The following is a 14,210-nucleotide window of genomic DNA, read 5'->3' on the forward strand; positions in this document are numbered from 1 at the left end:
ATCAATAATGCTGGTTTATCAAATTATTTTCCCAAAGGAGTATCCCCCTGGATCCCCCTGGGTCCCCCCCCCCCCCCTTTAGATTAGCTAACCCAGAAACAGTGTAACAGCACACGGTGATGTGTCTACAGCAGATATGTCATAGTGCCGAGCCACTGGCAGACAGATAGTATTAGTGGGTTGTTTTTCCCTGCGGCGGAGGGATGGAGGGGGCATCAATTAGCCTCCAGCAGGCTCTGACCTTGAAATGGAGCACAGACAGAAAACAGGAAGTCTCCCTGTACCACAGCCTGCAGTTCCAGTTTGTGTCCCTCATCATTTATTGATTTTCACTTTTTCATACAACTGAAAATATGCACTGAAACATTTTCGGGATCTTAGATATTGTAAGCTGCCTACCAGCTAAAATAATTTAAAAAAATAATAAAACCTTAACATCATCCATTTATTGTAGTGAGACATATCATGTGGTTTAATTTAATGGATCATAAAATACTTTGAGAGGAAGGAGTGAATGTTAGAAATGATACATTTAACCACTGTAGAAGTAAAGTAGGTTTGAATAGAATTATCATTTCCTGCACGCCTATCTGTGTAGCAATATTTCAGAGGCTTAGTCATGGGCTACACTCTGCAAGTCACAACATGTCTGCTTGCAGGCAAAGTCCTGACACTTCCTGGCACAGTTGATAGAACGCACCATTTACAAACTCAGTGATTAAACAGACACGCAAAGAAACATTTCAATCCTTTTTATAAAAACACTTTGCTTGTCTCTGCAAAGATGAAAATCACAGTCCAAGGTTATGCAGGACTCCAGCTTGTATCCCTGTGCCCATAAATATATCCCATATCATGAAATTAGAGACTAGTTCTGAAACAAAGGGACATCCTGTCTGAAAGAGCTTTCACAGAACTGAGTGTTGGGTACTTACAGATTGTTGGGATGATGATGTCGTTTAATGCCTGTGTTGTCTGGGGATGGGGAGTGACGATGGGACGTTCAGCGTTGTATTTCAATGTAACAGAGGGATCAGACTGAGTCACTCGTGGAGGCTGAGGCATGTACGGCCCTTGCGTAGATTTCTCTTCCATTAAATCGTCAGGACGTCCTGGGGTAATGGCGGTGGTCAAGGAGACAAAAGACGGACTTGAATGAGGAATGGACATAGTTAGTCCCAGTGTGGGGGTAACTGATATGATGATTGGGTCCTGTCCAATGCGTTTCGGATCTAAGTGTGTGGGTGGTTCATACTGAAAGATCTTATCCACGAAGACCCATTTGAGGCCAGCTGTGCAGAGGGCTAAACTAAGCAGACAGGCCAGGATGGGAAGAATGCAGATTTTCTCAGAGTGCAGGCAATTGTTAATCTGTTCCATCTCTATACACACACAGCAGGTCCCTGGCAAAGCCACTATTCCCAAAGTCCCCAAATGCTCCCCATCACCACCTCGCTCTGCGCCCTCCTCCCCACTCTCCCGGCCAGCTGCTTCTGTCTCTACGGGTTTCTCCTCTGGGACTTGTCCAGTATCAACAGTGGACCTTGTAGGGGTGACTGATCCAGGAGGGGGAGCTGGCCCAGCAGAGAAGTCCTCCATTCCCTCAGTCATCCTTTCCAACTGCTGGATGAAGGATCTCTGAGCACCTCAGCTATTAACTCAGAGCATCACACAGTGGCTGTCTGCCACCAGTCTCCTCGAGTATGTTTTCCATCATCAGGCAGCAGAGTCAAAGCTGGGATGTCAGAGGAAGGTACAAATGCTCTTCAGAGTGAGTTGAACCGTTTTAGCAGTCTGGGAGGGATGTAGACAGCCTTCTGCGCAAGAAGGAAAGGAGCTCCTTACTCATGCTCCCTCACAGGAAACGCAATCAGTCTAAAAATAGAACTGTCAAATTGGCTGCAGACAAAAACAAAAAAGATTGCCAGAGAATTTGATTCCTTAAATGTTTGGCATGGTCTACGAGAGAGCAGTGGGGGAACAGCAGCACTCACTCACCTGAGCACTTGGGCAGAAGAGGCGGTGTTGACGCGATGGGCCAGCTGCAGTAGCTGTAGTGCAGAGGACAGGACGGCCAGGCACTGCAGTGGCAGGAGGGACATGCTGTGTTGTCTGCGGAGCTCCAAGTAGCTGAAAGGCTGAATCACCAGGGAGCGGCAGGTGCCCTTCCCTCTCAGCACAGCCACAGAAACAGATGAGTAAGGGGAAAGAGAGAGAAAGAGAATCATAGAGAGGGGGAGGGCTGCAGTAGCAGAGAAGGGCAGAGAAGACGGGATACTCCCCTTTTTCTTCTCTCACCCCTCCTCTCTCAGTCTTTCTTTTCCAAGTGGTGAGCAGGGCAGCCTTTGGCCTCCTCCCTCCCTGCCTCTCTTCCTGTCTGGTGGTGGTGCTCCGTGCTCTCTTTGCAGGCTGCTCCCAATCCCAGCACAAAGCATCCAGCTAAGCAAGTTCCTACTTGATCCAATTAGAGCGCATGTCAGCAAATCCCAGAGAGGCAAACTGCTGTAGCCACCCCCTCCAGCACCACTCCCCATTGATTATGCTGATACTAAAGGGTGTGTTTTTTGTCAAGGGGAAGGAGCCGGTGAAACAGACATATGATCCACCCCAAGAGGATGCAGCCATTGTGTTCTACTCTTCTCAAGTATCTGCATTCATCAGTGTAATAACACAGATGAAAATGACAATGAAAAAGGATATATATATAGTGTGTGTGTATATCCCTTTTCATCATCATAATATATACATATAATTCAATATATCTGCTTCAGTTTTACACTGGTATTGTTCATGCTGGTTCACTTTCACATTGTCATTACTTACTGGGACTGAGCCAACATTATTAGTAACACCTGTGCTTGACCTACTGTGCCAAGTCAAAATGTCTGCTACGAACCCGGCCTAAAGTAATCAAGATGGTTGCAACTGAACATATGGGCACAGATAAAGGTATAAGTGCCATGGTTTTGTTATAGCTCCCAATAGTCGATTATCACTGCTGGGAGGACAAAATCAATACCAGAGAGGGTGCCTTATTGGTAAATTAACTTATTTTGAATATATTCTGAAGACCAAGAAATTACTAAAAAGAACTAGAATACAGATCAGGCCCAGTCATTTCAGCTGATGAAACATAACAAACATCCAAATATAAACACAAAATATGCCAGATCAGTCAGTCATACTTCAACATTTATTTTGATGTCCAATTTGTCAGATATACTTAGTAAACTGGGGATATTGATCACAAAACTAACACTTCCTTTAATAGCGTGCAAGTGTGACAGAAAGCCCCCAGACCGCCAATAAACTATTAACTGCCCAACCCCCCACCACGTAGGCTAATAGGCTAGCAGGACAATCCAACGTCTTCTTGAGGAGTCAGGGCTTAAACAAGATGAAGACAGTCACAAAGGTCATGTCACCGCCACACTGAACAGTGACACTGCTGTGACCCTTTCCCATCCGCGGACAGAATTAATACCAGTAATGGTATCTGAGGGAGAGGACTTCCTGTCAGGCCCTGAATTAGGGACCTGCATTGATTATCTTCTCAGCATTTTCATCCTGTATGGGGGCTTACACAGTGACAGAATAAATAGATAAATAAATGAGCATGACAGATTTAAAGAATATAAATAAATAGATGAACTCACAAAATAAATTTCCAAAAAATAAAATGTTTTTTAATTAGTATATTTCCAAATTTGACGCAAGTCAGCTTAGATGGAAGCAGCCCGCCAAGTTATTTGTAATAGTAAACATCAAAAGGGTCTCACCAACCCTCAACGGTGATTTGAGTTGGGAATTTTCCGTTCTACTCCTGTACCATTTCTATGATGCCACCATTGTTCATTGATCACTGAAACCCGGACTGTTCGGTCAATGAGAGCCAGGAGACCAATGATGAGTTTGTGTGACACCATCCCTCATTATCATAGAGATAAACATGTAGCAATAAATGTGGAAATAAATAAACATGAAAATAAATGTGGAAGGAAACAAAAATAGAAATACATTTGTGGAATCAAATGAATAAATACAGAAATATTTGATATTAATCATGCTCATTTGTCTATTTCCTCTGTTTTGGGAACATGTATTTAAGCACTGCTTTGTTTAAGATAAACCACTTACTACAAGAGCAAACAAAGCACATGCAATTATGGTTTATACATGCTCAAGCAGCTATACATGGTACTCAATAGAGTGAAAAATGAATGGGATGTATTCAAATAACAAAAATGCTAAATTTCCTCTTTCAAACTTCATAAATTGAAGAGGCATTTTAGATGCAGTCTCAACCATTTCCTCTAATGTATTTGTTTTAGTCGTCAAAATCTTGGATGAAGAACACAGTTTCTACAACAGATGTGTAAAACTAGACCATGGCTTTCCTTGAAACACCCACTGAAAATGGTAAATGGACTGTACGTTTTTAGTCTTCCGACCACTCAAAGCACTTTGTTTGGAGCATATGCCAAAAAGAGTCTGATGAGATTTTGTTAATGTAGCTTTCCCATTTAAACTTTGCAGGATTATAGTGCCAAGACATTTGAACTCTCACATTTTAAACTGGTTTATTTATTATCTATTCATATAAGAGGTAGATTCTCCCTCAGCTCCAAGTATGATCATCTCTTTAGGTTTTCCAGTGTTAAAATGAAGGTTTTAAACTAAAGTTTACATTTTTCACAAGTCAAGAGGAGCAGTCATGCGTCAGATGGGGAACAGGGCTCTAGAGGCTGGAGATCAGCCGGGGAACAGGTCTCTAGAGGCTGGAGATCAGCCGGGGAACAGGGCTCTAGAGGTTGGAGATCAGACGGGGAACAGGGCTCTAGTGGCTGGAGATCAGACGGGGAACAGGGCTCTAGAGGCTGGAGATCAGCCGGGGAACAGGGCTCTAGAGGCTGGAGATCAGCTGCGGAACAGGGCTCTAGAGGCTGGAGATCAGCCGGGGAACAGGGCTCTAGAGGCTGGAGATCAGACGGGGAACAGGGCTCTAGTGGCTGGAGATCAGACGGGGAACAGGGCTCTAGAGGCTGGAGATCAGCCGGGGAACAGGGCTCTAGAGGCTGGAGATCAGCTGCGGAACAGGGCTCTAGAGGCTGGAGATCAGCCGGGGAACAGGGCTCTAGAGGCTGGAGATCAGACGGGGAACAGGGCTCTAGAGGCTGGAGATCAGACGGGGAACAGGGCTCTAGAGGCTGGAGATCAGACGGGGAACAGGGCTCTAGAGGCTGGAGGGGAACAGGGCTCTAGAGGCTGGAGATCAGCTGCGGAACAGGGCTCTAGAGGCTGGAGATCAGCCGGGGAACAGGCCTCTAGAGGCTGGAGATCAGACGGGGAACAGGGCTCTAGAGGCTGGAGATCAGACGGGGAACAGGGCTCTAGTGGCTGGAGATCAGACGGGGAACAGGGCTCTAGAGGCTGGAGATCAGCCGGGGAACAGGGCTCTAGTGGCTGGAGATCAGATGGGGAACAGGTCTCTGACTCTCGGAGATGGGGCTCCGGATAACAGGAGTCCATAGACTGGGGCTCAGGGGGATGGACTGATGACCCAGGGACTGGAGGTCGCTGCGGCTCGGAGACGGCTGGAACTGGAGGTCGCTGCAGCTTGGAGACGGCTGGAGGTCGCTGCGGCTCGGAGACGGCGGCAGCCGGGACTGGACGTCGCTGCTGTTTGGAGGCTGCGGCGGCCAGAGCTGGAGGTCGCTGCTGCTCTGAGGCGGCGGCGGCCGGGTCCGGGGATAGCTGCTGATCTGAGGCGGCGGCGGCGGCCGGGTCTGGGGATAGCTGCTGCTCTGAGGCGGCGGCGGCCGGGTCCGGGGATAGCTGCTGCTCTGAGGCGGCGGCGGCCGGGTCCGGGGATAGCTGCTGCTCTGAGGCGGCGGCGGCCGGGTCCGGGGATAGCTGCTGCTCTGAGGCGGCGGCGGCCGGGTCCGGGGATAGCTGCTGCTCTGAGGCGGCGGCGGCCGGGTCCGGGGATAGCTGCGGCTCTGAGGCGGCGGCGGCCGGGTCCGGGGATAGCTGCGGCTCTGAGGCGGCGGCTGGAGTCGGCCGGACCGCCGTCAGGACACGGGGTGCAGGAGTCGGCCGGACCGCCGACAGGACACGGGGTGCAGGAGTCGGCCGGACCGCCGACAGGACACGGGAAGCTGGAGTTAGCTGCGGCCCAGCGGGGACGGGAATCTGACCCTTCCTCTGCCTCCTACGAGGGTTGAGAGGGATGTCCATCAGGTCACGGCCTGCCTTCTGGACACTTCGAGGCCCTCCAAAGGCCAGGCTGGTTCCCATAAATTGTGCGTACCACTCAGGGAGACGGCACTCCAAACCGTGGTCTGCTGAGTCCATTCTGGGCCAGGTCATTCTGTCACGGGGCATGATGGAGGACACAAACGCAGACAGTCTGATGCAGTGAGAAAGGGTTTTAATGAGTCACGAACAAAACAGGAATCTTTATCGGAACACAACAGGGAATCCAAGGACGAGACAAGAGACAAGGGGGGAAATCCGGCAGGACGAGGCAGGGCAGGCAGGGCAGACCCTAAAGATATTATAATTTCTTCCATATCTTTCAATTTGAAGTCTTACTCCTCCAACTAACCTCTGCTGGCAAGTTAAGTTTCGATTCACGATAGTCACGTGCTCGCCCACTGACCAACCACAGCACACTGCATCACGGCAGCGCGTGCACCTGGACACGAGCTGCAGGTAATGCTGACGTCATTATAGGCAGCTAGCGGCCGCTGACACGTCAAAGAATACGCCCAACATGTCAAACTAAAGATCTGATTGGTTGAACACTGTGACAATCAACAATATCGTCCCCATGTACTTTAATCTGCACTTGCGGCAGAGCCGAGTCTGCAGGCATCTGGCTCTGTTCTTCCATAGACACACATAGAGGTGAGATCTGAGAGCAACTGAGGAAGACAGTAGCTGTGCAATGAGGAAATAAGATAATGGGAAAAATATTTTTATAAATTATAATACATGTAGTGCATTTAAGAAAAATTATTAAATTATAAAACAAATTATACATTTTATTTTATTTTTTCTTTAAAAAATATATATAAATAGCTTTGTGATTCTGTTTAGGCCAGCAGAGAAGGCCTTGCAGGCCCTGACGGCCCACCACTGTTACAAATCCGTTTCTAATCAACACCTCTTTAGCCCGAGCGAGCCCCAAAATGGGTTCTGGTACCGGTTCCGAATGGACTTTTCATCAAGAAATATGAAAAATGGTCCATACATGTAAAATATCGGGAAAAAAATAGTCCGGGCAAAATCATCATGCAAGCCATTTTATGCAATTATACACAGTTATACACAAACTAATTCAAGACACTAGAAGATTTATCACAATATCAGGATTTTTGTCCAAAAAATCCGCCAGCTATGCACACGAAATTCATCTTTAATCACAAATCCGGCTTCGACCAAGGCGGAAGCATACATCATTTCGCATGTGGGCTCGATACGGAGTCGAGCCAGCGTGTCCAAACTGACCTCCGACAAAGCATTCAAAAGTCACAGCACAAACCGCGAGAAACCTCACACTGCTGGCCATGAATAAAATAGAAAATCTCCATACCTTTTGGCGATTTTCGTCCGGAAAAAAAGTTATTCCATTGAAAATTGGTGCAGAGCTGTAGCGCATTTCCTGGTCTGTCTGTGTGCATTGAAATCAATGCGCTGAGACGTTCCATGTGAAAATGGGGCGGATCTTTCGCCTGGACCAACCTATTTTTCGCATGGGGGTCGAGCCCACCTTATCAAGATTTTTACTGACTAATCGCCCTCAACGTTCCAAATTACAGCTCTGACGGCTTTCAATGGACTATTACCGACCTAGCAACGTGTCGTATGAATGAATCCACCAATCACAGGCCTTCAAAATCCCACAAAGACACTGAGTCACAGCAGACATATGACATCTGGAAATAACTGAACATGACTGAAAATGATTGCAAACTGCTTTATTACGATGTATTGAACACTCTTAGTGATAAAGCAAGTGAATATATAGGTAATATATAGTTATATAGTATATCAAATTAGAATAGAGCAGCGCAAAATCTGGTTCCGAAAATCAGAATTTTGTTTGAAATTCTGTACTCAGACCTCATTTTATGCTGGCCTGCGAACTAAAATTAGCTTGGACAGACCACAAACCTGTTGTGCTATGACTGTGGAGTGATTTTAGGGTTCATTAGGCATTATTGTTTTTAAACGTTCAATAAAAGTGCTTTTTTTCCAGGCAAAACTGAAACTTTTCAATTTGAGCTGTGCCATAAGTGTATCAGTTATTAACCAGTAACATATACACAATATTTACACATGTGAACAAGTCTCTCACAGGTTTTACATGTATTATACCATCAAAATGATTAAAATAGACCTTGTAGTTCCAGATCTACAGTCTAAAAGGTATGGGTATGCTATTTTCGAGCAGAGGCCTAGGGCTATAAAGGTTGACACTTTAACCTTTTTTTCCCTCTCCACCACCGCCTCTCCTTCTCCCTATTACGGGTTCAGAATACTACCACAACACGCCGCCTGTCTCTGGCAGAAATGCGCTCATTCACGCACGGGAACAACACAGAGTTGTCGGCCGAGATACCACCAAAACACGCCGCCTGTCTCCAGCAGAAACGCGCTCATCCAGGCCGAGCAACGAGGAACATTACGCGGCTACAATACCTCCACAAAGGCCCGCGTGTAAAATCCGGGAGTATTTGTAATACGTCAAACACAAACGTAATCAGGGAGAAAATACGTTTTTCGTGAAACGTAATTTAGAATGCATTTTAGTTTTGGGGGAACGTCATTTTTAGGAGACAGGACTGCACCATCAGACCACCATTATATTTTACCTCTCGCGCACCCCCAGGGGCACACTTTGGGAATCCCTGATCTAGTGAGACAAAAAATGTCCTGCCTTCTCACCATGCTCTTAAAGAAATCTGTGCAGTCTTAAAAGTAACTTCTCAGTCTCTTGCGTCGACAGCAAATTGAAAGTCATCTGCAGATCTGTAGCTTTTGTCGATTTTGACACTGACAGTCTGCTGTCCAATTCTATTACACTCTGCATAAACTGTTCCAGTTTTTGTTTCAATAAAAAAGTACGGTAGTCGATCTTGAAAAAGTTTTGTGGACCCAATGGCACCACCCAAAATTAAATAGTGGGAGTTTAGATCAGGTTGGGTTGAGATAGCGATTTTAACTTCTACGGACAATTTACACAACAAATTTGGTGACGAGGATGGGATTGGATGACTGATCTGTACTCCGTTGGAAGATGGAGGCATGGACTAATTTCTCCCTGCAGGTTAGAGGCTGTCGTCGGGCATGTCATTTTTAGGAGACAGGGCTGGTCAAAACATATGTTAGCTCAGCATAACATATTAATTAAGGTGCATGTTATTTTGCATCAAAACTCGGTTTCCTTCATTAAGTCTTTTTTCACAACTGGATGTGTTTCAGTTTCTGCTTCACAGAAATGTAGATACTTGTAAAACGAGAAAGGTAGGGTCATAAAACCTTGCAGGCTGAGTCCTTATGGGGGTCTTATACTTCATAAATAGGTTTGAGTGTCAAGATTGACCCCCAATTGTTGTGGCTTGCCTGCTATGAGTCTATACAAGCACGTGGTAAATTGAGAGTCCAACTAATTAGTTGGACCTAGGGGTCCTATGAGAAATTTCAGTTCAGAAATTTTGTTGTCAACGTTGTTATCACAATAATATGTTGTTACGTTGTTATTTCAGCTTTCATCATCTTTCCATCGTGGTTCACAACAGCCATATAGTCCCATTACATTTGAGAGAACACATGCCTCTCTATGGCCAATTTCCCCAAAACTCAGCAAATAACACCAAAACAATCTAGATTGATCAATAGCGCTCTAAGTAAGAGGGAAAATATGTATTTCTGATTTTGAGCTTTACTGTCCCTGTAATAAAATGCTGTAAAATGTTTACTCCAAACATTAATGTGTGTGCACATAAGCTGTTGGATGTACGTATCCAGCCATACATTTGCTTTTCTCTGCAGCAGCCATAAATGTCACATTACCGCCATCTACTGGAGAGTGCTGGTGGTATTATTGTATTAGCTTTTTGTAAAGACTTGCACTGATATGTTAACACATGTGAGGCACCGGTCAAACCCACAGTTGCACACCCAAAGCTTCTTTTAAGTGTGTTTATCCTGGATGTCATAGAACTTTCCAGAAGAACATTGTTTCTAAAGTTTTTATTTTGTTTGTTTCGTCACTCGTCATCAGAGATCGAGGATACCAGCCAGACGCTGCAGTCAAGTCCTCTTTCAAGGTGTACTCTCTCTTTATTGTTTTCATTCATGAGTTCAAATTAACTATAAATGTGTAAAATACTTGTTAACAAGCTATGAAACAGTTCCACTGCTGATGCTAATGAGTTCAGTTAAGGTGGTCATTAACAATTTTATTGGTTTATTAGTTTTCTTCTAAACATGCAGTACATTGTGAGTTTTGCGATGTAATACAAATGTCCCTTTAACATTTGCAACAATTATGTATTGAATGTCTATTGTTATTCTTTTATTTGTTGGGAATTAAATGCAAAAGTAACGGATTGTATTACCCTTTGTAAATGAACGGTAACATTCTGGCATATACCGTAAAATCACGGTAAAACCCAGTTATCCTACTATCACGTAGCATAATCCAGTATACGGTAAGATACCGTAAAAGTAAATTACGGCAGTACACCGTAACAAAAACAGTAAATTACTGGCATCCCTGCTGCCAGTAAGTTACCGTTCATTTACGGTGAAATAATTTAGAGCAGGGGTCTTCAACATTTTTCAGGCCAAGGACCCCCAAACTGATAGAGAGATGGAGCAGGGACCCCCGACTATATACATACATATATATTGTATAAAATTGTTTTATATTAAATGGGCCTAGTACCGTGTATAAACATACCTCTTTATTGTGCATTCATTACTAAGCTATTCAAATAATACACAGGTTCATATATTCATGTTTTCATTTTAAACAGGTACAGTGAGTAGGGAGGCCGTGCCACTGCCTTTTATAAACATACCGTGTCAGCTGATACCAATGCCAATATCAACATTGTCTGTCAATTGCATGCATACAAGCTATTCAAATTGACGTTTTAATTTTAATCGTGGAACCGAAAAATTAGTAATGGCCTATTAGTGCCACTGCCATGCATAAAGATACCAGTTATCCTTCATACAATACTCAACTATTAAAACAATGGACACATTCATGTTTAGAGAAAAAAAATATATATATATATTTTTGAATTTTTGAATCAACCAAAAATTCCGCGGACCCCCTGTTGAAGACCTCTGATTTAGAGTGTAGGCATGGCCTGTTGTATGTGAACTTCGAGTCAGAAGGGTTTTTCTGAGCATCTGTATTTTAATATGTGCATGTTCATCATGCATGTGAATGTGGCAGTGTGTAGTGTCGGCAGACGTTAAAACTTAATTTATCTCTAGAAAAAAAGCAAAAAACATTATGGGGAGCGATACGTGTGACTATTTTTGACCTGTTGTTTCAAAACTAAGATGTCTTTTTTTATCCATAGGGCCTGTGTGTGGATAGGTAAATGGACTGCAGCCTACTTGTATTTATCTTCAGACCTCTCAAAGCTCTTTAACACTACATGTCATCATTCACCCAGTCACACACTGATGACAGGGGCTACCATACAAGGTGACACCTGTCCATCAGGAGTAACTAACATTCATACACATACCAGCAAACTTGTCACTTTTCGGTTTCAGCGTTTCTCAGATTGGAGTGCGACGAGGAGAAAAGGTGACGTCGTGATCTTTGCAATAAAACATCTTTGACGTGTCGAGTCTTGGCCAATCAGCATTAAGCCGTCTACAGCGTCTTAATTTCCCTCCGTTACAGTTTAAGTTCCGTTATGTTCCGTTACCGTGCAGACTTGATGGGTTAAGGATAACGTCCACTGTATGCAAAACTTTATCGACTATTAACGTTAGTCATTAACAGTCGATTTAACATTAATAATAGTTTTTGTAGAATTTGTAGAAAAGTGTTGTAACAAAGTCTGTAATTCATCTGTAGAAACCGTATTGGGAAACGAGAGATATGCGTTTTCTATGATCAATGGCAAGTAAAAACAGCTAGTATGAGAATTTGGGTAAAATAGCTCCCATGACAAAGGACTACAGGCTGGTAATTGTTGCAAAAACATTTGTTTTATTATTTTATTTTTAGGGACATTTTATGCTCTTTTTAGTGACAGTAGAGAGATGAGCTGAAACAAGAGATGGGGAGTGAAATGTACTAAAGGCCTTCAACCTCTTGGCTAACCGGGCGCCCCAATTACTGAAGAAATCTTAATTGACAAACTGACACATATCTTGAGGATAAAATATGTGTAATTGGAGATGCACTCCACTATTCTACATACTATATTTCCCATCTGATATCTCAATCACATCTTTTAATCTTGCTTCTAAATAGTTAAGAGTGTCTGAAGATCTCTACATGAAGAACTGAGCCAGCAGGTTGGCCATGCCCAGCAGAATCAGGAAACTGTGGAAGAGGGCAGAGGGCCAGCGGAGAACCCCCTGCCTTCTCAGGGAGATCATGTGGACTAAGGCAGGAAAGACAAACACTAAAGCCAAGCCACATGTTGCTCCAGAAAACCTGCACAGGGAGACAGAGAGTTGACATCAGTACAGAGCATTTAGTTTACAACAGGCCCTCTTGTTTATTTATTTGTTTTTAAATGACTTGATGACTTTGCATCCTCATGACAATTCTAAAAATAAATTAAAAATCCCAATCTCTAAGGTAGAATTTATTTGATTTAGCAGCAATGAGGGTGTAACAGCAGCAAGATTGTACTAAAGGCAGAGAATGATATTTAAAAAGAGACAGCTGCTGATAATGTGTCGCAGTGCTATTGGACAGATGTGACCAGCTGATGAGGAAGGCTGACATATCTACAGGCCAAGACAATGTCATCAAGAAAGTTATGAGCAAGCGTAACATGAACGTGAATGGCAGGTTGAATTACACTAAAGCTTTATTACTACAAGAAATAAATCACAACCGATCCCGACATGGAACTGAATGGTGTGATCATAGACAAGTATATAAGAAGTGGACTTGGTCACCGTGATATCAACCATTGTGTGTGGACTGCAGTTTTTAAGCCTCAAGTTCGTCATTTTGGCCATCGCCATCTTGGTTTTTTGCAACCAGTGAACTGAAGTTACCATATTTGGACTGTGGATGAGTGACGTAGACACCATACGGCTCTGGTAGACCTGTCAATAACCGGCTTTATGGTCTGTTTTACTCTAAATGGACCATCATTTACGAAATGAACATCATGCTGTATTGAAGAAGACTTGAAACTAGAGATTGAGACCATGAACTTGGTAATTGTTGCAAAAACATTTGTTTTATTATATTATTTTTAGGGACATTTAATGCTCTTCTCTTAGTGGACTACAATTAGGTCCACCAAGATAACTGCCGTAAATTATGGGAATATTTAGTGCTGCCCCAAATACCATTTTTGGGGCTTCGAAGATTCATTGAGTAATAGTCCACGATTTTCATGTTTCAAACAGGTTGGGCGGGGCGTGTACTAGAGGCTGTATGTTCCAGAAATGGTGTCACCAAAAGGTCGACACATGTTATTCTTGCAGAGAGGGAGAGAACCTCCTTAGCGAGAAAGTTCTACGGCTTCGGTCTCGGAGCCCGCTCCATCCCCGGCTGCTTCTGGGTTCTCAACGAGCTCCGTTCCTCACAGTAGTGGACAGATTCTCAAAGATGGTTCATTTCATTCCTCTACCCAAGCTGCTTTCAGCCAAGGACCAGGGCCCACATTTCATTTTCCAATTCTGGAAGGCCTTCAGTTCTCTCCTCAGCACCATGGTCAGTCTCTCCTCCAAATACCACCCATTCCAATATTGATTTGGACATTGATTACAATGGCAAGGGTCGACGCTTCGAAGCATTTGGGTCAACCTTAGAAATATTGTTTTAAGTGCATTTCCTAAGCAGTGTTTACAATTTATGAAAGATAATCTCTTGCCACAATGTGCTCCCCAACTGTGACGTCCTGTCAGATTTGTGATGGAATGGAGAGTCTGAAGAAGCAGTTCGCAATGTGTTTGCAGTGCGTTTGGTCGACACC

At 44.1% G+C, this 14,210-nt stretch overlaps 2 protein-coding genes across 7 annotated transcripts in view; both read right to left on the reverse strand.

Moving 5' to 3' along the window:
• The window catches only part of nrg1 (neuregulin 1), a 48,048-nt gene extending 45,787 nt beyond the window's left edge, over positions 1 to 2,261 (reverse strand). For 3 of the 4 annotated variants that reach the window (XM_079289778.1, XM_079289777.1, XM_079289780.1), the window contains exon 1: positions 936 to 2,261. In XM_079289778.1, coding sequence (XP_079145904.1) covers positions 936 to 1,611 — 676 coding nt within the window. In that variant the 5' untranslated portion in view covers positions 1,612 to 2,261. The remainder of the gene's footprint in view (positions 1 to 935) is intronic. The other variant, XM_079289779.1, reaches the window with a different exon arrangement.
• A 9,981-nt stretch (positions 2,262 to 12,242) lies between these two features.
• slc38a9 (solute carrier family 38 member 9) overlaps positions 12,243 to 14,210 on the reverse strand; it is a 30,930-nt gene continuing 28,962 nt past the window's right edge. For all 3 annotated transcript variants that reach the window (XM_079289897.1, XM_079289896.1, XM_079289898.1), the window contains one exon: positions 12,243 to 12,706. In XM_079289897.1, the coding sequence (XP_079146023.1) occupies positions 12,541 to 12,706 (166 nt within the window). In that variant the 3' untranslated portion in view covers positions 12,243 to 12,540. The remainder of the gene's footprint in view (positions 12,707 to 14,210) is intronic.

The sequence above is a fragment of the Melanostigma gelatinosum genome, assembly GCF_949748355.1.
Source record: "Melanostigma gelatinosum genome assembly, chromosome: 18".
NCBI classification, from domain to species: Eukaryota; Metazoa; Chordata; class Actinopteri; order Perciformes; family Zoarcidae; genus Melanostigma; species Melanostigma gelatinosum.